We start from the raw sequence: 26871 nt of genomic DNA, 5'->3' as shown, positions 1-26871 counted from the left end.
GAAGGTAAGGAGATAAAAAGAAGAAGAAATAGAGGAACAAAAACAATACCCAAGATAGGTCCATATTCTTAATTAAACATTTCGGCGCCCAAGCACACACATTTGGCAAGGCTTTCGTAGGCGATAAAGGTGGAATTTTGGCAAAGCTTCTGTACCAAGAACGTGGAAAGGTAACACTCATGACAACACGATTAATCTCCTTTTCGGCCTCTGGAAATAGATGAGTGGAGAGGCTGAGGCGTCTGAGAGTGCCGACTTTAATTTTGATACATATGGACATCTCCAGCTCTCTCCTCTCTTTCGGCCAGTCATCTATACCAACGTTGCCAGATTGTCGTTCTCAGCTTTTCATTTTTCCCGATTTCAGGCTAAAAATCGTCGCAAGAACAAAATTACCGAGACCTATTTATATTTATTGCTGAAAGTGTTAATTATAGAGGGTCTTCTGCAGTCGCTATGCGTTAGAAATGGGAAAATCTAGTTTGGTGAGTACGATATCGTGGCATCCCTGATCTATACTCTCTTTATAGGGGCAGTGATCAGCGGTCTTTTTTTTTTTTTCTCAACTATTTTTTTTTTTTTTTGCCTTGAGCTTTGCCTTTACTGTAAAAAAAAATTATATATATACATTCTGGACAGTAACATAACGTAATCTTGAAATAGGTAAGCAAGTATAGAAGTAGATGCATAATAATAATGGTGAATGCATGAATAGTGAATCAAGAGCTGTACACACACACACACACACACACACACACACACACACACACACAGTCACACACGTCATCAGCGCCCCCGTCTCATGCACACAATGCGCCACATCAGCATCTTGGCAACACTGTGCTTCTTTGGCCTGTCGACCCACCGCCGAGTTCAACGAGACCAATCAGACTCTATTCTTGCGTGGGATCATGCTTGCTGCCAGTCGCTCCTCGCCCATAAACAACTGAGACTTTTACCTGGGCCCGGATTCAGTGACATAAACCATTTCTTTAGTATATCTTAAGGGGCTATTACACTGGGCAAATTTTCCGTGGATCTTCAGTCAAACCATGATTTCCGCTGGCGTGGTTCTCATTTGTTTCTCGTTATTGCTGATGATGATGATGGTGAGTAATACCGTCGTCCTTCGGTGAAATCTACCGTAGCTTTGGAAGATCGTGGTCACGTCTAAAAACCACGGAAATATGAGAACCACGCCAGCGGAAATCGTGGTTTGACTGAAGATCCACGGAAAATTTGCCCAGTGTAATAGCCCCTTAACGTTTACCGGACAACTAGCAGGACTGACCAGGGCAGGTTAGTTGAAGTCACACAGGCGTAACCTTTGCACTCATACGGTACACTACAGGGATTTTCGTTACATAAGGATATAAAGAATAGAGGGAGACTAGAAGAGGACAGCTGATCTAGCCATGGCAACCCCAGCGAACTAGTCTCGTTTTATAGTTTTTCACCATTTTTCCTCGTGTTAAACTTTCACTTCTATTAAAATTTACAGAAAACTTCTTATGAGTTCGAACTTTCGCTTGTAAACATGGCAACCCTCGCGAACTAGTTTTTTGTTGTTGTTGTTTTCACCATTTTTCCTCCATTAAAACTTTTGCTTGTGTTAAAATTTACAACAAACTTCTTACTTTTCACTTTCACCTTTTTTTTTTTATTTTTATTTTTTTTTTTTTTTTTTACGTCTACGCCTATAGCGCCGGTAGGCTTGCTTGAGGGGCCTGGATGGTAGTCGGCCCCAGCCCGTATTGGCGCAGGCAGGTGTTTATAGTGGCGCCATCTTCTCTTGGCTCATGCTGCCCCCCGGAACTCGTTCTTGATTCACTTGGACGGTTTCCTCTAGAGTCCGGGTTGATGGATGGTCTTAGGACAGCATGTGAGTAGTTTCAAGCCACTCGGCGGTGACTGAAAAATCCGAGGTGGTAGCGTGGAGATTCGTACTCGCGTCGTCTATCACGCGATGAATGTGGGCCCAGCACGCTACCACTCAGCCACCGCCTACCCGATTTGAAGTTTGCAACCATACATATTTACTTCCATTCATCCACCACCCTATTTGTAAACCAATTCTTGCCTATCTCCTTGAACCTGAATATATCCAACTCGTACCCATATCTATACGTGTCAAATATATTTTTTTCAGTATCAATAAGTCTATCGTATATGCATGCTCTTTTTTTCTTCTTCTTTTTTATCATACAGGCCGCCTAACTGCGTTCTTACTGACACACTGGCGTATAGGGTCTACAAGCACACTCATGTCACTGAATAGCTTGTATAGCCTAGAGCTGAACGTACGAATGTCAGATAAAGGCGTCAGTCAGGCTCTTTACCAGCGTTCCCAAATTGTCGTACTCTGAGCATTGCATTTATCATTTTTATGCTCCAAGACCGTTGTAACCACACAAGCAACGATAGAAAATTAAAGTTATCGTTGAAATTGTTAAAGAGTGATGGTTTTCGCTCTTTTTTGCTAGAGTTATCGCTCAGAAACTAGGAAAATGCAATGCGATGGGTACGATAATTTGGCAACGCTGCTCTTTACTTGCCGCCACGCCACTCCGCTCCCAGTTATCGTCACCAATCACTCAATCGCAAGTTACTAAGACCCGTATACTCAAAAGCTTTCGGCTCTCACAACTAATATTTCCAAGGGCCACAAAGGAGATTAGTCGGGTTCTCATAGGTGCATTTTTCACGTTTATGTTGCAGAAGCCTTGTCAAACTCTCACTAGGCATATAAAACTACACAGAAATACACCAACAACCTGCACCAAAGGCTTAACAAATGTGGGTGTGTGAGGCTCGAAATGTTTGAGAATGCGAGCCAAAGCTTCATATTATTATTCGCCTCGGGCTCCCATCACGACTATTTCCCAAGGCTACAGTGAAGATTAACCGGGTTTGGGTGACTTTCCCATTCGAGATGCAAAAAGTGTCGTGTAAGAGCTATCACTAGGATCACAAAACATTGCCACTTCCACGAGAGGCTTTTCAAACAGGGGAACTGAGGCGTCGAGATGTTTAAGTGTACGGGCCTTATAAGAGTCTACAGGAAGCACATTAACCAGGTAGCTGCGGGGATCATGTTTCTTAAGGGCCCCTCTATGCGAGAAAAATGAGAAAAAATCATCACTCACGCAAACCATTTCATAATATATATCAACGCATTTGTGATCAGTTTATGCATCATCTATTTTGGGGGGTTTATATCATGGCAAAAATGTGGCCCGTCGCTGGTAGGTACACGGTAAAGCCACAAATTTGGCCCGTCGCTGGTATACCGGGTTAATCCCTCAGTCATGTCCCTAACCGCAAGTCGTGGCGTGGAAAGGTTGATAGATAACAGGACCTGCCCCCCCACCTTCCCCTCCCCTACTCCCCACTACCCCCCTCCTTCCCCGCGTACAGGCCTATAACCTACCGCTGGTCTTGTATACAGGTGGTGATGTCGGAGGAACAAAGGGAGGCCTATAGGGATTGTGTTGGTAGGGAGAAGACATTTATTATTATTATTATTATTATTATTATTATTATTATTATTATTATTATTATTATTATTATTATTATTATTATTATTATTATTATTATTATTATTGTTGTTGTTGTTGTTGTGTGGCGTGCTATGTGTAAGAACTTAAGAATATTAATTTTTTCTTGGGTCCAGCGGTTTATATAGCAAGTTTAGTGGATGTTGTTAATACTTGAGTTAGGTGTTATTATTGTTGTTCTTGGTGGTGTTAGTGTTGGTGGTGGTGTTGGAGGGTCAAGGAGGAGGTGTCAGTGCTGGTGTTGGAGATCTCTTCGGTGTTGATACTGTCGGGGCGAAGATAGGCTGTCATTGGTGGTTTTAAAGGCCTAGGAGGAGCTGTCAGTGCTGGTGTTGATGGTGGTGTCATTGGTGGTAGTGGTGGTGTCGAAGGAAGGAGATAAATTGTTATAGGTGGTGCTGATGGTGTTGGTGGAGGGTCTTTCAGTGTTGTTTTGATGGTGGTGTCATTGGTGGTGTTGCAGGATGAGGAGGGGCCGCCAGTGGTGGTGTTAGAGGTGAGGGAGGTGGAGGTGTTGGTGGCGCGGCAGGGAAGGATTGGCTGTCACGGCTGCTTCCTCCCGCAGAGCACCAGCAGGCGAGGCCCCGCATGCAGCGCTGTTGGCCGGGGCGGCAAGGCGAGGCTGTGAGTGTCGCCGCCGCTGCGACGCCCGCCGCGAGCACCCAGTGACTCGGGCGCCACTCCAAGCACTCAGGGCGTGCGTGCCAACAACCCATTGACTTGATGCCCGCCGCTGTTATTTCCAGTCGGTGTTACGAGGTACTCAAGGACTAAGAGGGGCGGCGGGTCTTGTGGCGTGAGTGAGCGTGAGCGTGATGGTGAGCGTGGTGAGCAGCGTGCTGAGCCAGACGTTGTGGCGGGTGCTGGGCGGCGACCCCCACCACCCGTGGCTCGGGGGGCGCCGGTCCCCCCTGTCCGTCACTCACAATGGCCGGCAGCAGCAGCCGCAGCGCCACGCCCTCGCTTGCTGCGGCGGCGGGCACGTGAGCGAGGCGGGGGTGTGCTGCGAGGCGGGTGAGCCCGGCGCATGGGTGCTGCTGGACCCACTGACTCCCGCCGCCGCCCCCGCCCCCTCCCTCGCGGAGCTGTGCGCCCCCGCCTGCCGGGCCGAGGCCCAGCAGGAGGAGTGTGGGCGCCCCTCCCCCGACATAGCACCACAAGGCCAACCCGCCCCAGCCCTCACTCCCGCCGAGCCACGGGTGTCGCCGCCGCAGAGTCATGAGGCAGCAAGTGGAGACGAAGAGTTCTGCTGCGTGGCGACTCAGCCTTGCGTCACACCCGCGGGGGAGGAACACCCCCCTGGCGTGACCCAGCATGACCAAGAAGCCGCGGTGGCGGGCAGCGCTGCTGCAGCTGGCAGCAGCGCGGGCAGCGGCAGGGCAAGGTGGTGGCGGCGGCGGAGGCGTCAGTTTGTTGAGCGCCGCCGCCCTGAGCAGCTCTCGTGTGCTCCTTCCCGTCACTGTCCGTCTTGCCACGCTGCACACACCATGGACTGCCCCTCGGGTACCTCTGCGCCGCCCCTCCGTGCCGCCCCGCCGCCCTCCTGCCCCCCACAAAGGGGTCCGGCGAGCCCCGCCGCGCCATACAACGAAGACATAAGAGACTTTGACATCTACAAAATCATCCGCAAGGGCGAGGAGGGGCAGTACCCCCGCCTGCCCGCCCTGCCCACACAGTCCGACTCCGACACTGACGACAGCACCGCCGGCACCCACGAGGCGCTCAGACGAAGGAAGAGGAGGAACCCCGAGCGGAGGGTGGCCGGCAGGAAGAAATTGCACCGGGAGGAGGAAGAGAACACACGTGTGGAGGCGGACATGGCCACGCGGCTCCTCGCACCACCACTGCACCGCGGCACCACCACCACACACCCCGCCACGCCCCCGCGCCCCACCACCCTGCCCCCCTGCCCGTCCCCAGCGACCCTGGGACACTGCCGGGTGGGCGGCTCGTGGGACGAAGGCGTTGGGAGCGACCGAAGCGACGAGGAAGACGAAGACGAGGACGACGATGAAACTTCCACCGTCGTGCCTGACGACTTCGCCAACGACACAGACTCTGACATCGAAGTCTTGATCCAGTCCGGTAAGTGCGAGACTAACACACGAACTAACAAACACTCCAATATGAAGACACAGCCAGACATGCAGTGAAGCAGAGGGACAAAGAACAGCACAAAGAAAGGTGCGAATAAAGACAGAGAAAGGGAGAGTAAGACGAACTGGCAGACTCGTACACAAACAAAAGGACAAAGCCTGACAGACAGACAGACAGACGGACTACCCCCCCAGCCACACCACCACCACCGCCACCACCACCTGGGCGCCGCATCACAGACTCAACACCTCGCCTCACCTGCCAGCCTCCCTCCCACCTGCCTCCTCCTCCTCCTCCACCTCCTCCTCTCCTCATGGCCCCTATTCGTATGTTTTTTGGTCCTTCGTCCTCCAGAATAATAACAAAAACAAGTCCCACGTTCCCTTCCACCACCATAAAGGAGAGACACAGAGAGAACAAAAAAAGATAGACAAAAAAAACAACAACCTAACCCCATCCCCTTCCATCCGTCCCCATCCATCCTCATCATCAGCTGTTCTCAAGACTAACAACAACAACAGCTACAATATTTTTTTCACCCTCCATTTTAAAATTGTTTCCCCTTTAAATGGTGTCGAATATGTCTTTTCGTTGGTTAATTACTGCTCTTTATTATTTGTTACCTTTTCTCTCTCTCTCTCTCTCTCTCTCTCTCTCTCTCTCTCTCTCTCTCTCGTTAACGTTATTTTTACCCTCTTGTTCCTTATCTTTCCTTATTTCCGTTGATGTCATTTTATGGTTTCTATTTTTTCTTTCTCTCGCTGGCATTTTTTTCCTTTTTTTTCTTTATTTTTTTTTTTTTTTTTTTTTTGCCTCTTACCTTTTCTTTGTTCTTTTCTCTGACGTACTATTTTTTTTTAATGTTACCTTTTTTTCTTTATCTTTGACCTTTTTATTCCCCTCAGTTACCTTTTTCTTATTTCTTTTCTTTTTTCTTTATTCACACTTTCTTTTTTCTCTTTCTTTTATGTTCTTTTTCCTCTCTCAGTTTCCTTTGTTCTCTTTCTCTCTCGTAAATTTTTCACTTCGGTTGTCTTTTTCTTTCTTTCTCTATTACGTTTATTTCGCCTTTGTCTCTCTCTCTCTCTCTCTCTCTCTCTCTCTCTCTCTCTCTCTCTCTCTCTCTCTCTCTCTGAAGTATTTATCCCCTCAATTACATTTCATTTCTTTCTTCCTCTCAACTTTTTTTTGCTCAGTTTCCTTTTCTTTCTCTTTTACGTTCTTTTTTCCCCATCAGTGTCTTTTTCTCTTTTCTCTAACGTTCTTTTTCCTCTCAATTTCCTTTTCTTTCTTTCTCTCTGACCTTTTTCTCCCTTCAGTTTCCGTTTCTTCTTTCTCTTTCACGTTCATTTCCCTCTCAATTTCCTTTCCTTTCTTTCTCTCTTACCTTTTTTATCACCTGTTTCCATTTATCTCTCTCGCTGGCAATTTTCCTCTCCATTTCCTTTTCTTTCTTTCTTGCTGACGTAACTGACCTCGGACCATTATATATATTTGTTGCCGTATTTTCCTCGTGCGCAAGGTTTTATTTTCTGATATTCCTTCTTTTCGTTGTTTCTTTCAGCCCAGACATAGGCAGATAATTGGCCCCTCTGGCTATATATATTTTCAGCCACATACACCTCATTTTTCTCTTCCTTTTTCTCTTTTTACCTTTAAGGCCTTTCTTGAATTCATCTCCGTGACCGTATTTAGCATAGACGGATAAACAGATAAATTGAGAGAGAGAGAGAGAGAGAGAGAGAGAGAGAGAGAGAGAGAGAGAGAGAGAGAGAGAGAGAGAGAGAGAGAGAGAGAGAGAGAGAGAGAGAAAAAGAGGTTAATGACAGGCAGACTCAGAGGTGTCCTAGAAAAGCTAAAACTGTCCTTAACGTTAACGTGAAGAAAACATTAGTCGAGAGAGAGAGAGAGAGAGAGAGAGAGAGAGAGAGAGAGAGAGAGAGAGAGAGAGAGAGAGAGAGAAGGAGGACATAGTAGAAGCAAGTGATACCTCAAAATAGCCAACACATCCTTAAAAGCTTGTTGACTGACCCTCGAGAGCTCGGTGACTGCCCTCCCTCTGTACCCTGGGTCTAGTAGTAGTAGTAGTAGTAGCAGTAATAGTAGTAGTAGTAGTAGTAGTAGTAGTAGTAGTAGTAGTAGTAGTAGTAGTAGTAGTAGTAGTAGTAGTAGTAGTAGGAGGAGGAGGAGGAGGAGGAAGAAGAGGTGCCTGGCGCGGTGATATGAGAGTGGCGAAAACGTCAACAAGGTGTGTGTGTGTGTGTGTGTGTGTGTGTGTGTGTGGGAGGGGCGGGGGGGTGGGGGGTTAGTGCGTTGCCTCGTCTCTCCTTATTCACTCATTAAATAATTTGTTAGTTTGCATATATTCATGGGCGAGGAGAGAAGATTGAGTTAATTGAACCAGGGAAGATGTGTGTGCTGGAAGGGTGGAGGAATGTGTGTGTGTGTGTGTGTGTGTGTGTGTGTGTGTGTGTGTGTTTACGGAGTACTTCTTTATCTCTCCGAACTTACCAAATGAACTGATGATATACTTGACTGACTGACGAACAAACTAACTGACTGGCTGACTGACTAAAAATTGACTGACTGAATAACTGACTGATTAACTCACTGACCAGCTAATAAACTAAAGACACCAACAATTAAACCATAAACAAATTAACAATACAAATGACAAAACTACTAACACAAACAAACAAACAAACAAACAAACACACTGACAACACACCAACACGGAACAAAACTCAAAATCATCGAGTCCTCTTCATGTCCACACGTCTTAACACACACACACACAAAAAAAAAAAAAAACATGCGTAGCGGCGTGCGTAGACGTGCAGGCGTGGCGTATGCGTTGTGTTGTGCCACCGTCGCCAAGGTTAACAGCTGGCGTAGTGGGGGGCAGGAGGCGGGGGGGGAGAAGTGGCGTGATGTGGGAGGGTAAGGAGGAGGAAGAGGAGGGGTCAAGGAAGGTTACAGGACAGAGGGGAGGCAGTGGAAGGAGGAGGGAGGGGGGAGTGAAGTTTTTGTAAATGTGGAAGAGTGAGAGTCAAGAGGAGAGGGAAGGCAGTGGAGGGAGGGAGAAGTGGAGTTTACTCAGATGTGGAAGAGAGAGTCAGAGGGAGAGGGTGAGGTAGTGGAGGTAGTGAAGGGAGAGAGAGAAGTGGAGCTTACGGAAATATGGAGGAGTAAGATACCGTAAGAGGAGGTGGAGTGAAGGCCATGGGGAAAAAAAGGGTGTTGTTAGTTAAGATGAGAGGGAAAGGAGTGCGAGTGGAGTGGCATTCAGAGGAGACGTGGATGAGTGGAGGTTAGGAAGGAGGTGAGGGAAGATTAGGAAGAAGGAGGAGGAAGAGGTACTGGTTAAAAAGAATAGAGGAAATCATGTTGCAATGAGAAGTGAGGGAAGAGTTCGAGGAAATGGTGAGAAAAGAGAAGGAGGAGGAGAAGGAGGAAAAAGAGAAGAGAAGCATAGGAAGGGAAGAAACTCACAATCGAGGTTAGTAAAAGAGTTAGCGGAGGATGTACAAAAAGGAGCTGAGAGAAGACAGGGTAAAGAAGGAGGAGGAAGAGAGCTGTAGGTGATACGTGCTGAACAGGTGAGGAGGGTAGAGAGGGGTGAGGGCAGGGGGCAATGAGGGGGAAGGGGGGATAAAGATAAGGACATGTTTATTAATATCACACACACACACACACACACACACACACACGCAGACGAAGGGAACGAAAACAACAACAGTAGGAGTGGACGCATATACTCTCCTGCTGATGATGCTGATGATTGTGATGGTGATGGCGCTGGTGGTGAGGGATGAATGGAGGGGGGGTAGCAGTGGTGTGTGGGACGGGCAGGGAGTTGTGTTATTAGAGGTACTGCTGGTGCTATTTCTGTTGGTACTTCTGCTTGTATTGATGTTATTGTTGATGGTGATGGTGTTACTACTACTACTACTACTACTACTACTACTACTACTATTACTACAACAGCCACTCACTCAGAATGAAGCTGAGGACAGAGGAAGAGTTGGAAATGACGACTGAAACTGGGTGACTGACTGACTGATTGGCTGGTAGGAGGAGGAGGAGGAGGAGGAGAAGGAAATGAAGGCGTCGATTATTCCCTTTTATGTGGGAGAACGCCAACACAGGGGGAGGGGAGAAGAGGAGGTGAGGAGGATGGAAAGGATGGGGTAGATAGAAGAAGAAAGGAGTGATGATATGTGGTTTATGGCGGGGAGTTAAAGGGAAGGTGAGTAGAGGGGAGAGAAGGTGCTGAATAAGGTAGACTAATTGGAAAATAATGGGATAGTGCGTACGAAAATCATATCCGCCTACGTTGCCAAGGGTAGCGAATAATGGATTGATCAGACGAGTAATGGAGAATATGTCTTAGAGTATAATTGAAGAAATGGGCATAGAAGGCGAAAGGAACACCAACAGACACTAGAAAATAGGAAGGTGTTAGTTTAGATTGAAAAAAAAATAACATTAGGTGAGAAGAAGAAATGACAAGGGGGATTAAGGAAGGGAGGAGACAGCAGGAAATATAAATTGATTGATAGTAGAGAGAGGAGGAAAAGATAGGGAAGGAATAAAATGCGAGAAAAGGAAAGTGTAAACAACGATAGAAAATAATAGATAAATGAATAAAGAAAAGAAGAACATGGATTAAGAGAGAAAAGTAGGAATATAAATTAGATAGTAGTTAATAAATAGATATAGAAAGCGAAACAAGAGGAGGGAAAACAAAGGAAGATAAAGATATTAGCGCAGTGATTAAGAAGAACAATGAATAAAAAAATGGATTAAGAAAGGGAGAAGGAAATAGAAGTGAAGAAGAGAAACAGGAACGTGAGAGAAAGAAATGAGAACTCTGAGTAATAAAAGAGAGAGAGAGAGAGAGAGAGAGAGAGAGAGAGAGAGAGAGAGAGAGAGAGACGCAGAAGGAGGAAGAAGAGGAGGAGGAGGAGGAAGAGTCGGCAGCGCAGTGAAGAACGATCAACCTGTCCAAGCGCAAACTCATCAAGACACCGGAGTTATTTAATGTGTGTGTGTGTGTGTGTGTGTGTGTGTGTGTGTGTGTGTGTGTGTGTGTGTGTTGTGATTACTTGTCATTCCCGTCTGTCTTCTTTCTCATTGTCTTCGTTTTTCATAATCATATTTTTCTGTCTTCTTTTTCTTCTATTTATTTTTTTATTTTTCTTACCTGCCACCTCCTTTTTCTTTTTGTTTTTTGTTTTTTATACGTATTGTTTAGTTGTGTGTGTGTGTGTGTGTGTGTGTGTGAGAGAGAGAGAGAGAGAGAGAGAGAGATGAAAGAAGCAGCCTCGTCCACGCGTACCATCAAGGTCGTATTTAACCAAGAAAACGAGAAGAAAGAAGGAAAAACATAAAAAGAAAAAAAAAAAACACCAAGGCATCTACCGTATACTTGACTAGATTTTGGCGCGCGAAACAAAGGTATCTTTCTAAATCCCTAACCTTCCTCCGCCTCCTCCTCATCCTCATCCTCTTAGTAATCTTGCCATCAATGTGACAAGGAGTGGCATGAGTATGGGCAGCAAGAGCCATTATTTACACACACACACACACACACACACACACACACACACACACGGCCTCCAGTCTATTAATACATATACCTGTGATTCTTCTTGGGGGGTGTATCTACGCAGGTGTGATATGTTGGTTTACAAGTCTTATCGTTGCTTGGTTCAGGTATTTGTTGTAAAGGTAGAAAGTTGTAAGGTTTGGTTTTCTTATTTGTTTTATCTTTTTTTTTTCCGTAGGCTCTCATATGTTCACTTTGCTTAGAATTATTTCCTGGGTCTCTATCTTTGTCTTCTTGTCTTTCTGTCTGTTTGTCTGTCTTCGATATGGTGCTTAATGTTTGAATAGCTTCCTGGGTCTCTGTTTGTCTGTATGTCTGTCTGTCTGTCTGTATGTACGTATGTACGTATGTATATGTGTATGTATGTATCCTGGTATGTATGTATGTTTTTTTTGTGTGCTATATATCTATCTGTCTATCTAACTATTCATCTATCACTTTATCTATCTCACTCTGTCTACTTATCTATCATTGTCTCACTATATCTTTATCAATATATCTTTCTATCTATTTATTTGTCTATCTATCTATCCGTATATCTCTATCCATCACATTCTCTCTCTCTCTCTCTCTCTCTCTCTCTCTCTCTCTCTCTCTCTCTCTCTCTCTCTCTCTCCCTGGGTTCGTTATACTTGATGTTTTCCCGCGAAGAGGACAAATATTTTCCTCTTGATTGGTTAAAGCGAATCCTTGAAACTGTCAGGGTCAGGGGGGGGGAGGGGAAGAAGCGTCTTTGTGTGTGTGTGTGTGTGTGTGTGTGTGTGTGTGTGTGTGTGTGTCCTTGGCTTGGGTGCGTTTCTTGTATGCCAAAGAAGTTGCAGGTAGGGATAGGTAGGGACACACACACACACACACGCACACACACACACTTATAGTTCTAATAGGATCCTTTTTTTTCATCTGCTTGTGTAGTGGATCCTAATAGTGAATTGATGTTTGTCTTTTATTAATTCAACATTTTTCCTCTTCCCCTTCCTCTTCCATCTCATATATACGGGCTTATACTGCAACTGTTATTTTATTGGTATTATATTTTCTTTCTCTTCCTTCTTAATACTATCATCATTCTTCTCCATTTTCGTTTATCTTTCTTTTAAGTTTTCATCCTTATTCTTTTCCTCCTCCTCCCTCAACCTCCACTATGGTTTTATTGCGGTTGTCTTTTTTCCTTCCTCTCCATCTCTCCAATTTTTCCATCCTCTTGTATTACTGTGGTTATGTCCTTCCTTTCCCCTTTCTAGCTCTCTTCCTTTCCATTTCTCAACTTTCCTTGTCCTCCTCTTCTTCCTATCCCACTTTCCATCCTTTGCGGTTCTTTTTCTCAATCTCCAGAGCTCTTGTATATTTCCATCCTCATGTATTTTTGTGGTTCCGTTCTTCCTTTCCCGTTTCATCAACCCCTTCTACTATTCCTTCTTTCCATTTCTCGACTTACCTCGTCGTCCTCCTCCTTCTCCTCCTCCTATCCCCCTTTCCATCCTCTGCGGTTCTTTTCTCAATCTCTCTTTGTCCTTCATCTTTTCCCTCTTCATCACGTTGCTGGGTTGTGGCTTTCCATTTCTTAACTTTCCTCCTTCTCTTCCTTTCCCCCTTTCCATCCTCTGCGGTTCTTTTCTCAATCTCTGTCCTTCATTTTTTCTCCTTTTATCATGCTGTGGGGATTGTGGCTGTCATCTTTTCCCTCTTTGTTGTGGTGTTGTGGCATCATCGTTTTCCCGCCAAAAAGGGTGATGCCGCGGTGGTGATGCCTTCGCGTGGGTTATGTTTTTGGGGGGTTTTCATTCTTCCTCACTCTCTCACGCTCGCTCTCTCACAGGCTGATTGAATGTGGCGTGGTGTGTTGGTTTGATGATAAGCGGGGAATTTCTCTTACTTCGTATCTCTCTCTCTGTGGTATTTCCTTTTGAGTAACTGTTTTTGCTGTTTTTGGAGTCGACTTTTATCGTTTTGTTTACTGTTGTGTTGAGGTCATGTGTTTTACCGTAGTAAGTTTAGATGTTTAGCAGTTACTAGTTTGTTTGTTTGTTTGTTTTCTTATTGTATCTCCTTTCTTCTTGATTGCAATGTTAATTTGATTTTCATTCTTGTATCCATGATCCTGAATTGGTGTACTATTTGTTGTTTATTAAGTATACTGCAATGACTTCTATTTATTGTTATTGTTCTCTCTTAATTCTTTTTTGCTTCTCTCAATGGCGTTAGTTAATTAGTTAGCTTTCCCTAGTGATACAGATTCAACCCACATCACTACAGTTACTTCTATTCATTAAGTGAAATGTATAATTATTTCTTCTCACCTTTCTGCTTCTCGTTTTTGCGCAGTTCAGTTACCTACTCCGGCATTTCCTCGTAATATAGATTCAACCCACGTCACCACCACCAATACCATCGTCACCGCAACTTGATAAACCAGTGTCTTCTGGGAAGCTGTTGACGGCCTATCGATGTTTTTCCTTTTCTGTCTCCTCGATGCGTAGTGGGTTGGCGCGTCCACTGGCCTCCCGCGCTCCGTTACGTAACTGGGTGGCGGGCGGGAAGGGCAAGACAGGTGGAAGGGCTTTGTATCGGTTATTAGTATGGGTAGGAGTGCCTTGCTTTGTCTTAAATTGTCTACCCTTCCCGTCCTTCTTCCTATGGCCGTGGGTTCTGTCTTCTCCACGCTGGGAAGCCTCTGTGTGTGTGTTAGGGAGTGGGAGATGTGGCAACGTTGATCAGCCCATCGCTCGACTGATGACGTCACCGATGTAAACATATCCACGTGTTCGTCTGTTTCTGTTGCTTTCCGTCGCGGTCGAAGTGTAATGTTCAGGTTTACAGTTGGTGGCGTGATCCTCTTTCATTATTATTTGTCTTTCCTTCGTTTTATGTTTCTTTTTCTTCTTCTTTCTTCTTCTTCTTCTTTTTCTTCTTCTTCTTCTTCTCTTACTGTAAACGAAAAAGACGCGTCAGTGTGTATACCAGTGTTTACCTAACCTTATATACCTAACTTTTTATCCATCTTCTTAATTTACATTCGTTGGTGTGTGTGTGGGGGGGGTGGGGGGGTATTAATGTGTTTACGGATAGGTAACCACATACATTCATATATACATGCATACATACATACGTAAGACCTCGCCCCTGCGGCATACCATCGCGTGTGTAGCCGAGACGTGCAAGGACCGTCGTTAGCCAGGAATAACGCCGCTCTCGCCGCCACCCCACCACGCCATCCCTTTGTCTGAACGGCGCACTGGAGGAAACGTTTACGAGGTGCAGGAGACGATAGAGACAGTGCAATACGATCATGATTATAAAGAGGAAAACAGAAATGCATTGTATCACCATAACACCGCCATTTACTTTTTATGTGTGAGTCTATAAAAAGAAGTGGAAGTGTCTTGCAGGGTGTGAGAGACGAAGGCAGTGCAATAAGTTCAGGATAAAGTGGAAGAAGAATATGGAAGTGCATTGCATCACCATAACACAACCATTCACTTTTTCCGTGCGGGAGGCTGTAGTGTTTTACTGGGTGTAAGAGACAATGGCAGGGTAGTTAACCATGGATAGAGAGGAAGAGAAGAATTGGGGGGAGGCAGTGTATTTAAACATGGAGAGAGGAAGAGAAAGAGGGGGTAATTGCATTGTATCTCCATCACACCACCAATCATTTTGTCTGTGTAGGAGTCTGTATGAAAGGAAGCGTTTGCAGGGTGAAAGATACAGTGTAATAAGATCAAGACAAAGACGATAAAATAAAAGAGCATTGTATCGCCATCACACCACTATTCCCTTTCTCTTTGTGTGCGTCTATAAAAGGAAACGTTTTGCAGAAAGTGAGGGCCATTTTCTTAACATTTCTGCACCTAAGCATACCTACACATTTGACAAGACCTTCGTAGGAGTTGGGTAGTTTTATGACCCTGGGGAATAGTTGGACAAAGCTTCTGTACCGTGAACGTGATAAAACACTTAACAGAACCCGATTAATCTCCTTCGACCTCTGTACTTGGTTCATGTGAGTGGCGGAACCGTTTGAGAATACCGACCCTGGAGAGAGACAGTGTACCTACTTAGCATGGGTAGAGACGGCTGGAGGAAGGGGGAAGTGCATTGTATTACCATCTCATTTCCATCCCTTTGTCTGTGGAATGGTGCACTGATAGGACGGGGTTTGGAGGGTGCAAGAGGTAGAGATTATGTAACTTACTGCTGGATTCCAACTCTCCCTGTTATTTAATACCAGCACAAACACCAACGACAGCTTTTTAACAGTTTTATGCCTTCATTTTTAGTTGCTTTCATCTTGGTATACTTGTGGCGTACTAGTCCTGACAAAGAAAGATAATGTTTAAGATGTAGCCATTAACCCGTTAAATTGTGCCATGTAAAACTAGTAAGGAACCGGGTCTGGAATACTGATGTTGGAATTAGTGTCAAGGAATAGAGGAGGAAGGAAATAGGTTTGGTTTATTAGATTCAGATATTGTAGGAACTATTGTCAAGAGATAGAGAAGGAAGGAGATAGGCTAGGTTAGATACTGTTATTGTAAGAAGTATTGTCAAGGGATAGATAAGGAAGATAGGCTAGATATATATTTTTTTACCTCAAAGGAAACAGTATGTACAAGGTCAAAAACAAATAACAAAGAATTATACAAGGTGCCCGCTAATCGTTTCTCCCTCAAAAGAAACAAAGAATGAGTGACCAGCTTGTTGGAACTAATGTCTAAGGATAGCGAAGAAAGGAGAGAGCTTATGCGGGTGCTAGACATGGACAGAGGAGAGAGAAAGGGAAGGGGATAAGAGGGAAGGTGTACTGTATCGATTTCCATGAACATTACTCTTCCTTTTGGCTTTTTTTTTTTTTTTTTTTTTACGAAGGCCATGATATGCTATTACCCATCTTGGTTTTGATAAGCCAATATGATGATGATGATGATGATTAGTAAATAGGGAATATTACTGATGGACAGGTGCAATTAGCTACGTTTAAAGCAGTGGTAGTAGTAGTAGTAGTAGTAGTAGTAGTAGTAGAAGTAGGAGTAGGAGTAGTAGTAGTAGTAGTTGTAGTAGTTTTTGTTGGTGTTATATTCCATTTCAATCATATATGAGCCACTTCCATTCTTTCTTTTCCCCTTTCTCACTCATCCATCCATTCACTTTCATTCCTCTTTTCGCCTCTCTTCTCCCTTCCTCACCTTCCCCTCATCCTACCTCCCTCTTCTTCTACATCCTTTTCATTCATCCCTTTCCCTTTCATCCCTCTTTGCATCTCTCCTCTCCCTTCCTCACCTTCCCCTCATCCTACCTCCCTCTTCTTCTACATCCTTTTCATTCATCCCTTTCCCTTTCATCCCTCTTTGCATCTCTCCTCTCCCCTCTCTTCATCCTATTCCCTCTCCCTTCACATCATTTACTCGCTTCACACTTTCCCCTTCGACCTTTCTCTCCTTTGCCTCCCTCCACACTCCTCTCCACTTTTCCTCTCATCTCTCCACGTGTAATTAAGATAAAGCACCTGAGGACAATAATTACCTCTCACTTACCTGCCTAATCACTGCTGACACCACTATTTCACGGGACTGTTTCGTACTCTTAAAATAATTTGTCTCATTTTAATTATTTTCGTCTACTTTTCTGTGATTATGTTGGGTGTGATTACGATTAAGTTTGTTTTTGCCATAGTTATATATAATTGTTTATTTTCGTTATTTTATCTGTTTGCTGCTACGACTCCTCCTCCTCCTCCTCCTCCTTCTCCTCCTCCCTTCTTCCTTCCTCCCCTCCCCCCTCTTCCACATCCGTCTTGTCCACCCTTCCTCCCTTTGTCCTAAAATACATAAAAGTATCTCTCTCTCTCTCTCTCTCTCTCTCTCTCTCTCTCTCTCTCTCTCTCTCTCTCTCTCTCTCTCTCTCTCTCTCTCAGCACTATCATACAACCACCCCCACCATCATCACCACTCCCACCACCACCACCACCATCATCACCAGCGCCATCCTCACTGTCATCACCATTCCCCTTCAGCTCTGCCCTCAGTATATCGTACCCAGACTGCCTTTTGTACCCAGCTAGTGACGATGGTATTAGTGGTGGTGGGGGTGGGGGGACGGGGGATGATGGGGTGGGGGGGGAGGCAGCTGTCTGGGGTATCATGTTTAGTGGCACGTGTCTGTCTGCTGATTGGTTTCCGTTTTTTTTTTTTTTTTTTTTTTTTCATTCCGCCTTCTTCTTCTTCTTCTTCTTCTTCTTCTTCTTCTTCTTCTTCTTCTTCTTTATCTATTTCATTTCGTTGTTGTCCTTGTTCGTGTTCTTGTTCTTCATCGTCTTTTTCTCTATTTCGTTTTATTTCCTGTCGCGTGGTTTGGTCTCCTGTCCTTCCCTTCCCGTCAATAGTGCCACTCTCTCTCTCTCTCTCTCTCTCTCTCTCTCTCTCTCTCTCTCTCTCTCTCTCTCTGTTTTCTGTCACGTCACCCCTCCCATTCACGAGTGGTGGGAGAGAGAGAGAGAGAGGGGAGGGGGGTCGACCTTTTCTGGCCCTGTCGTACCCAGTCTGCCTTGTGTGGGAGTGCCAGAAGCGTGCCACAGTTGCTAAGGCATAATACAAAAAAATAGAGACGTTACAAATAAGAGGAAGGCATGATTCACACACTTAGGAGGAGAGGAAGAGTCGAAGTCGTCGCCACTGTTTTTGTTTTGTCTTTTTATCTTTCTTTTTTTCTTATTCTTTTTTTTTTTCATTTTCTTCTGGTACTTGTTCTTGGTCGCTGTGTTCTTGTCCTTCATGTTTTTCTTTTTCTATTTTTTTCTTGTTCTAGCTTTTCTTATTCTTCTTGTTCTTGCTCTTATTCTTATTTTTGTTCTTGCGTTTGTTCATCTTGTTCTTGTTCTTGTATTTTTCATGTTGTTATCATTATTAGTATAGTGGTAGTAATATTAGTGGTAGCAGCAGTTTTAGAAATCAGTAGTTGTGGTGGTAGTAGTGGTGGTAGTAGTAGTGGTAGTAGTAGTAGTAGTAGTAGTAGTAGTAGTAGTAGTAGTAGTAGGAGGAGGAGGAGGAGGAGGAGGATTAGGAGGAGGAGGAAAAGGAGGACGAATTTTGTCTATTTTCAACCTAAGTAACAACAACACGTCCGAGCTGCCAAAAATAAGTAACCCAGAATAAAGACGAAGATAAAAAAAGAAAAAGAAAAAATGTAGGAAAGAAACCTACTCCATGTCTTTCCTCGGGTCAGTCACCTCTCACTACTTTTCTGTCCGTCACCGTTCCTTTTTATCCTACTTTTTCTCCTATTTTTTTCCATACGCGGTGCTTTGTCCAATTAGTCTTCCGTCGGTGTCTTTCTTCTCGTCCTCTATTTTCTTATGACTTCCTTGCTACCACGTCATCGGACTGTTATGAAGGGCTGACCTTGACACGTGGTTGGTATGGGGGAGGGCGGATGGAAGGCTACGTGGTGTGAGGTGAAGGTAATGGATGGTTGTTTCTAGATAGATGGATGGATGGGAATGGCTTGCTGGTTAGTCGTATGGGTAAGTACGTGGGTGGGTGAGTGGAAAGGGAGATTATGGTGACTGATGTAGCAGATGGATGGCTGGGAATGACTGATGGGTGGGTGGGTGGATAGTGAGGTTATAGTGATGTATAGATGTGAGAGAAGGATGGAAGGGAATGGCTGATTGGTTACTAGTATGGGCAGATGAATGGGCGAGTAGATAGGGAGGTTATGGTGATATATAGGTAATAGATGGATGGATCAACGATACAGTTAGAGGGATAAATGAATAGATGAATGGATCGGGTCTTATGAAGATGTACAAGTAAGGAAGGAATAGTTTGTGGATGATGTAATAGATGTTTTGATTACGATAAGTTGTTTATTTAAGATGAGAGTAGTCTGAACACCTCTGTTTATTTATTTGCAAGTGTGTGTGTGTATGTGTGTGTGTGTAGGCGAGGTTTGCCTTTTAAGGAAGATAGTGTCGATGACTCAGGGTGACACACACACACACACGCCTCGCGTGGCGATAAATAATGTCCTCAATTTTTTCGTGTCAGTGTGTCTTGGAATTACACGGAGGATTTCCTTTATTCCTGCCTAGTCGTATGATGCAATATTTCCGCAGCTTGCATTATTCTCCCACTCACCTTTCCGTTCTTTAATCCGCTAAGTCGCGTGGTTCTCTGCAGTATCATAATTAACAACCATTCCCACACTTCCTGAAACACACACATGCGATTCTTCCATGCATCTAATTTACCTGTATTTAACACATGGCTGGTGCGTTTGTGGTCATAATCATTACATTCTGCTATTTATACTATTCTATCGTTGGTTAGAGTGTAAGGACCTGTTTCTTTGTATATCTTTTCTTCTGGTGGTTTACTGGCGGGCATGTCCAGCCAGTGAGGTATCCGGGGCACCTTTTATTTGGCAGGGCTAGACGTAAACGATCCTCGGTCCGTCGCCTCGTTGTTGATTCCACCGCGGCCACGGAATCGGACGCGGGTCAGTGCCAGCTGGGTAACATGCCACACGTCTCCAGCCATGAACCATTCCCTTTATTTCCACCCAAATACTTGGAGCCTCTTTGTTAACGTACTTCGCTATGGACAAAGGATGATCATATCAGAAGGGCGGGGTGTTAATAGCGATTTGACAGCGACAAGAAGGCCAGATATCAAGCCAGTGTTTACTCAAGGGGAGGAGTAGAGAGGAGACGTGGCAACGGTGCGTGAAGGGGGGACCGCCCAACGCCAGCTTTTCCTTTGCCGAGCAGCTGTCAGTGCACCTCAGGACGTCAAGGAGGGTATATCACGCCTCGCCCCCACCCTATCCTCGCTGTTTATCTCGTTTCCTCGCCGTGGTCATCAGTGGCAAGGGCTCCGGAGGGGTAGATTGTGAGCAGAGGAGTGGAGGGCGTGCGTGAGTGGACTCTGGTACTTCGGGGCTGAGGCGTGGAGAGACAGCCTTTGTTTGACAGTTCGTGGAGTTGTGGGTGCGAAGTGCGTGGTGCAGGCCCAGTCAGTCCTCCTCGCAGTCATAGAAGAGTAGTAGTGGAAGAACCTTGGCCACGATGAACACGCCGCCAAATATGAGTGAGTACCATGGGATGTGTTGCAGTTAAAGTCATGGAGAGGTGTAGGGATGGTAGGTTTTGGTTGATGCAGGGTGACTGGTTAGGGGTAGAGGGATGGGATCAGTGTGGTTCATTAGAGGAATGGTTATAGTTTGTGTGGTAGGAATGATGGTTGTGGCAGTGGAGAGGAGAGTAAGAAAAAATGGGAAAATGGAAGAGGTGTTGGGTGAGAAAAGTTGAAAAATTTGAAAGACTCGGGGTGCGAATCTTGGAAGGTTTGGGTTGGATCCGGTTGATGAAAATGCAACAGTTTTCATCCGTACCCTCACTAGCCAGTCAGCCAACCAGCCTCTCTGCCAGCAGCCACGCGAGCACCACGTTCTGGCTATATTTAACCTGATGTAGTATTTTACTTGACCCGATTTTGACCTTTATTTCCCCGTCTTCCTCCTTGCCTCTCTACGTAGCATCCCTGTGAATGCATTTTTGCCCTCTCCACGCGGGAAACGATATGACAGTAACCTTAGTCAACCAAGGAGTCAGCCCTTCTCATATCCACCTGGAAGTGACATTGCTGTCTGCCACATTACTACACTTATCTGTAGTTTCCACTGTTTATATTCGTGTAACCAACTTCTTTCTTTCCCCTTCTGTCCGCATCTAGCCAGCCAGACAGCCACACACAAACACTAATCATATGTAAATCACTCTTATTCTCATTCCATCTTGTTATCCTGTCTCTCCACGCGGTTACTGGTGTTATTTAGAGTGTCAGGCGTGTTTGTAAGCCATGTGGTAGCATCTGCGACAAAGGAAGAGGCAGGCAAGGCGGCAAAAGGGGACTGGAGGTACAGAGGGATGGAAAAGGAAGGGTTTAGGGGTGAGTGGAGGGACAGTGGGCAGGAAAGGGATGGGGTAAGGGATGGGAGTTGACGCTTATGACGCTCAAAACCTACGTAGTGTTACTATGTTTTGGTCTTGCCCTTGCCTCCTCTTCCCTCCTCTTCCCTCCTACTCCCTATGCGACGGTGCCAGCTGTCACTCTTCTGTCACCCGGAAGTTAGGTATCACTCATCCATGTAAATCACTCCTTATGTAAGTGGGACTATTTGAGGTGTTTCCAATCACTTTGCCTTGTGTTTTGTGGGTGTAGCTATGTGTGTGTTTAGTGGGTGCGTAGTGCGTAGGGAGGGTAGATTTGGCAGAGCAGCATCGTACGAGGGGCGGGGCGGGGCTGGGTTAGGCGGGAAAGGGGGGAAGAGAGGGAGTAGGGAGCGAGCGGGATTCTGTTGTTTTTCCTTTTGGTTTTGTTATTGAATCCGCCTCAAATAGCCCAGGGGGGTGACGCCGTGTTTGTGAAGGCCGTCCGTGTGGTGGTGACAAGGACGCGCGCCTCCCAAGACCTAAAATGCGTAGGTTCATTGTTGTTTGTTGTTCTGTGTGTGTGTGTGTGTGTGTGTGTGTGTGTGTGTGGTCATTGGGTTCACGGGGGCGGAAGCGGCGGTGGTGCATGGTTTCAAACTTTCCACACTACGGTAATGAAAAAAATATTGGGACGTTGTTTGCTGGGGGAGTCTTTGTTATTGTTTTTTAGGGTCTGGTTTTCCTGTAAGGCTTCATGTTGATACTCTGGTGAGGACGTGAGTGGGTACCAGCCCCCTAAAACACTGAAGAAGATGTGTGTGTGTGTGTGTGTGTGTGTGTGTGTGTGTGTGTGTGTGTGTGTGTGTTAATCCTTTTGCAGAGTTTTTTCTTGTAATACTTCTTAATCCTCTTGTTTATTTATACCAGCACGGTACCTTCAAAAATAATCCTTTGTCAAAAAACTAACCAACCGTGTGTGTGTGTGTGTGTGTGTGTGTGTGTGAGTGTGTGTGTGGAGGGTGACGTCACAAAGCCCACGGTGAAGGTTGAGCTGGGTTGGGCTGCTGGCTGGGCTGACTGACTTGCAAGCTGGAGGGGCGGAGGAAGGCAACGCCCGCCCGAGTTGACTTTTCTACTTTGCACGGTTTCTTGCACGCCTCCACCTGCACGTAGGCAAGAGGAGGAAAGAAGGCGATCCCATGACTTGTACCCCCGCAAGGTTACATGTCGGTGGAAATCTTATCACACTAGATATATAATTATGTTTTCTACCTGGCACACGACTTAAATTTGGTTACATAGGCGATTATTTCTTACATTGGTATATAGCAGAATGGTTTGTGCGTGCCCAGTCAACTCACACATTTAGCTTTTTTTTTTTGTTGTTGTTGTTTTTGATACTCTACACTACAAAAAATTAGTCACTATATATTTTGACGTCCTCAGAACCCTACACGACATAAAATTGGCCACCTAACTGGATGACTAATTCTACTATTGACACGTCTTAATAGAATGGCTCGTGCGTGCCCAGTCAACTCACATTAATTATTTTTTTTTAATCCCTACCCCTCATAAATAAGTTGCTATATATATTTTTGCCTCACCCGGAACCATAAGAATAATTTTGATATTGGTATTGTTTTTCCTTTTTTTTTCATTCTTCTGACTTTATTGTTACTGTTTCTTATTCAACTATGCTGCTTATTGAAGGGACTGTTTGGGTCTATATATATATTTATTTTTCCTTGATGCCCTTTCATGAATATCAATAATATGAATAAGAATAAAAAGTCATACCATCCTTTTTGCACATCTAGGCTACTATACGGCACTTTTACGTCTGCGGTTTGATATCGTTGGCAGTTTAGCTTGTTACTACGCTCTTGTTGCCACGTTCTCGCGACGCTAATGATAGTTTGGAAGTCACGTGTGTGCCAGCCTCGTGCCAGGGGTGCTTGGTGGGGCTCTGTTCGGCTAGCCACATGTGTCACTTCGTAGCCCTGTCACTGTCACTTTTTTCTCCTCCAAGGTCACCGCCAGGAGTTGTTGCTTATTATAGTGTTCTTTCATGTCACGAATTTTCCTTCCTCTCTTTTGCTCCTTGTATTTCGTTCACTACCACTTCGTTCTTCATCTTCAACGCTTTCTTTTATCTCTGCGTCATCATCATTAGCTTCTCCTGCCACGGGTTTTCCTTCCTCTCTTTTGCTCCTTGTATTTCGTTCACTACCACTTCGTTCTTCATCCTCAACGCTTTCTTTTATCTCTGCGTCGTCATCATTAGCTTCTCCTGTCACGGGTTTTCCTTCCTCTCTTTTTATTCTTATGTTACATTCACTACCATATTCTTCATCTTCATACTATTTTCTTACCCTCATCATTGTCACCTTATCATTGTTGTTATTTCTTCTCCTATGACTAATATCCTCAAGCCCGTATTCTTAGAGGGTTTCGGCTCTCACAAGAAATATTTCCAGAGGCCACAAAGGAGATTAGTCGGGGTTTCTTAAGGGGGAGTTGTCTTAAAATAAAAAAATACACATTTACTTAATCTTGGGATAAGTAAATAAGGGTTGGAATTTTGTTTTAAGTCAGGGGATGTTACTAGAGAGAAGAACAATTGTTTAATGGAAGAAATACTGAAAGAAAATGGGGTTAGGGTTGCCGGGGGTGAGGTTTAAGGGGGGCTACTCTAAAATTAAAGGAAAATGGGGTTAGGGTTGCCTTAAGTGCATTTCACATCCACAGTGCCGACGCATTATCAAACTATCACTAGACTCATAATTCTACCCATGGAAATACCTACAATAACCTCTACAAAAGCCTAATCAAATGCGTAAGAGTAAGCCCGGAAATGTTTGAAAATTTAGGTCTCAGGCTCAACCTCACCTGCCTCCACCCTTCCAGTCATGTTGTCCAGGTTTGTGAAATGACTACGTACCTTCGCAACAATCATATCCTGTTAACGTGTTTCTGCAGCGTCATGTTGTTGAGCTGCCCTTCAGGAGTCGATGTAGGATACTATTGGATTCTTTCTCTCCCTCCCTCCCTCCCTCCCCTCCTGCCACATAACCAACGTCTTTTGTATATTTGTTCATAGTCGCTGTTGACCTTCCTTTGTCGTCCTAAACACTCTCAATTACGTATCACCTGTTTTATCGTTCTCTTTCGATCACATGTCTTCTGTCCGTATGCAAACACTTGATACCTTACAGAAATACCACATCAACTCTCTCTCTCTCTCTCTCTCTCTCTCTCTCTCTCTCTCTCTCTCTCTCTCTCTCTCTCTCTCTCTCTCTCTCTCTCTCTCTCTCTCTCCTGCAGTGTCATGGTCAGGTGCCAGAACAGAAATACTACATCAACTCTCTCTCTCTCTCTCTCTCTCTCTCTCTCTCTCTCTCTCTCTCTCTCTCTCTCTCTCCTGCAGTGTCATGGTCAGCTTCCCTTCCCTAGTCCCGCAAGCCTAGGATCTGTCACGCCTCCTAGCCTAGCCACAGCCAAACCACAGCCCTTCCTTTTAACCTCATGGAAGCTAGACGGACACGTAGCGAATGTTAAGATTGTAGGCAAGGAATAGAGGTTATGATATGTTCTTATTTTTATCACATGTGGGCGGATACGAAGCGAATTCGTAACGATATTCCCCCTGTTCTTTCTTCATTCTTTTCCCCCATCCTTCCTTCCTTCTCTTCCTACTTCCTTCATTCCTTTCCTCCTCCTCCTTCTTTTATTCTTCCTTCTAATTAGTTTTCTTGACATATTCTTCTTATCGCTATGATCCAAACTTCCTCCTCTGAAAACCAAGTGAATACGTGAATAGAAGTGTATGACAAGTTACTTCTCACTGGTTCTTCGTCTTGTAACTATTGACCAACATCACAATCTTACCTCACTGCCCCCTCACCATTCCTTTCACTCTCACCTCATACCGGTACTTCCTTTTCTGTCAGACTCATAGGGACGTGAATAAGAGTGAATAATTTGCTATAAATAACTCTGATAGTAGTGGTGATGGTGGTGGTTGTTGGTAGGAAATGGTTTACTACATAGCCTAACCTACATAGCCTAGCATAGTGGTGATGGTGGTGGTTGTTGGTAGGAAATGGTTTACTACATAGCCTAACCTACATTGCCTAGCCTAGTATGGAGCCGGATGTGGTGTGTTTTATACAAGTCTACAGCCGGACATCCTATGATAGACCCTTACACACACACACACACACACACGCAGGCAATACACCACCCTTCCTGCCGTCTCTACTACTTCTGTGTTAGTTGTATCTGGTGACCTTAGTGTAGTAGTATTATAAGTTATTTTTGCACTTTTTCTTTACTACGACGTGCTGCTTTGCTGGTGTTAAGGATTAGTGAAATTTTTTTATATACTTTTTTTTTGTGTGTGTCCTGCAAGTGTACCTAAGTTTGTTTTGTTGTTGTTGTTGTTGTGTGTGTGTGTGTGTGTGTGTGTGTGTGTGTGTAATAAGGGTTAGTGCTTTGTTGATGTTTTAGCCGTCTCCTCCTCCTCCTCCTCCTCTTCTTTGTCATCTCCGTGTATTTTTCTTCTTTGTGTTTCTTCTTTTTCCTTCTTTTTACTTTTTTTTTCTTCTTCCTCTTCATTATTCTCATTCTCATGGTTGTTAGATATACCCAGCCATCACATATAAAAACTTAACGAGAGAGAGAGAGAGAGAGAGAGAGAGAGAGAGAACGAAACACCTTACGTACATTAACCTCTCTCCTTGATAGGCCATGAAGAAGGAAGCGCATTGGCTGAATGAATAAAAACGGGTGGTGGGAGGGGAGGAAAGGGAGGGGTGAGGTGTGAGAGAGGGAGGTGACGTGGGTGTATACATGGAGGCACAGGTGAAGGAACTGTTTATGGGGGGGAGGGTGGGTGGTGGTGGTGGTGGTGGTGGTGGTGGAATGGCCTTCACGCCCTCAGGTGGAACTTTGATGGCTGGCTAAACGTATTTTTTGGTTATTTCTTCTTATATATATATAATTATTTTTACCTCTCTCTCTCTCTCTCTCTCTCTCTCTCTCTCTCTCTCTCTCTCTCTCTCTCTCTCTCTCTCTCTCTCTCTCCTGTTATCTATATGGGGATGGAAAGATTTGATTACATGATTGTGAGTATACATGTGGTAAGTGTGTGTGTGTGTGTGTGTGTGTGTGTTTGGGGGTTTGGGTGTGTGTGTGTGTGTGTGTGTGTGTTTGGGGGTTTGGGGATGGGGGAGTGTAAACGTGCCAAACTGCAGGTAGTACACACACACACACACACACTACCACTTCTCCTCCTCATGACACAGCATCAAGGTGGTAACTGTTGATACACGTGTCACCCCAGCCACTCCCCAACCCTTCACCCCACCCTTATCTCATGCGCACAAGCACCCCACTCCCACCCACTCGCCCCATGCACCCTTACACCCTATCATCACCCCTAATTAACCTTACACCCTTTTTACCATATCTATAAAGTTTTCACCCCTATCTACACCCTAATCTTTAATAATGGTGGACTTTTTTGTTTTTTTATTTTGTTTTGTCCTTGATGTTCCTTTACTGTAAATAAAATAAGTAAACAAACTCCTTCCTTTCCATACCCTCCTCTGCTTCCCATTCTTCTCCTTTACTCCCACTACCATTTTTATCTTCATTCCTCTTCTCCACTTCCCATC

The 26871-nt window shown here is 44.9% G+C and overlaps 1 protein-coding gene across 4 annotated transcripts in view; it reads left to right on the top strand.

Annotated features, from left to right (window-relative positions):
- LOC126998835 (uncharacterized) overlaps positions 1-26871 on the top strand; it is a 111375-nt gene that overhangs the window by 34017 nt on the left and 50487 nt on the right. For all 4 annotated transcript variants that reach the window (XM_050860979.1, XM_050860981.1, XM_050860980.1 and 1 more), the window contains exon 2: positions 4123-5642. In XM_050860979.1, the coding sequence (XP_050716936.1) occupies positions 4373-5642 (1270 nt within the window). In that variant the 5' untranslated portion in view covers positions 4123-4372. The remainder of the gene's footprint in view (positions 1-4122; positions 5643-26871) is intronic.

This window comes from Eriocheir sinensis, chromosome 15 (assembly GCF_024679095.1).
Source record: "Eriocheir sinensis breed Jianghai 21 chromosome 15, ASM2467909v1, whole genome shotgun sequence".
In the NCBI taxonomy this organism is placed as follows: Eukaryota; Metazoa; Arthropoda; class Malacostraca; order Decapoda; family Varunidae; genus Eriocheir; species Eriocheir sinensis.
Note: the sequence above shows the minus strand (reverse complement) of the source record. Positions and strands in the feature narration are given on the sequence as shown.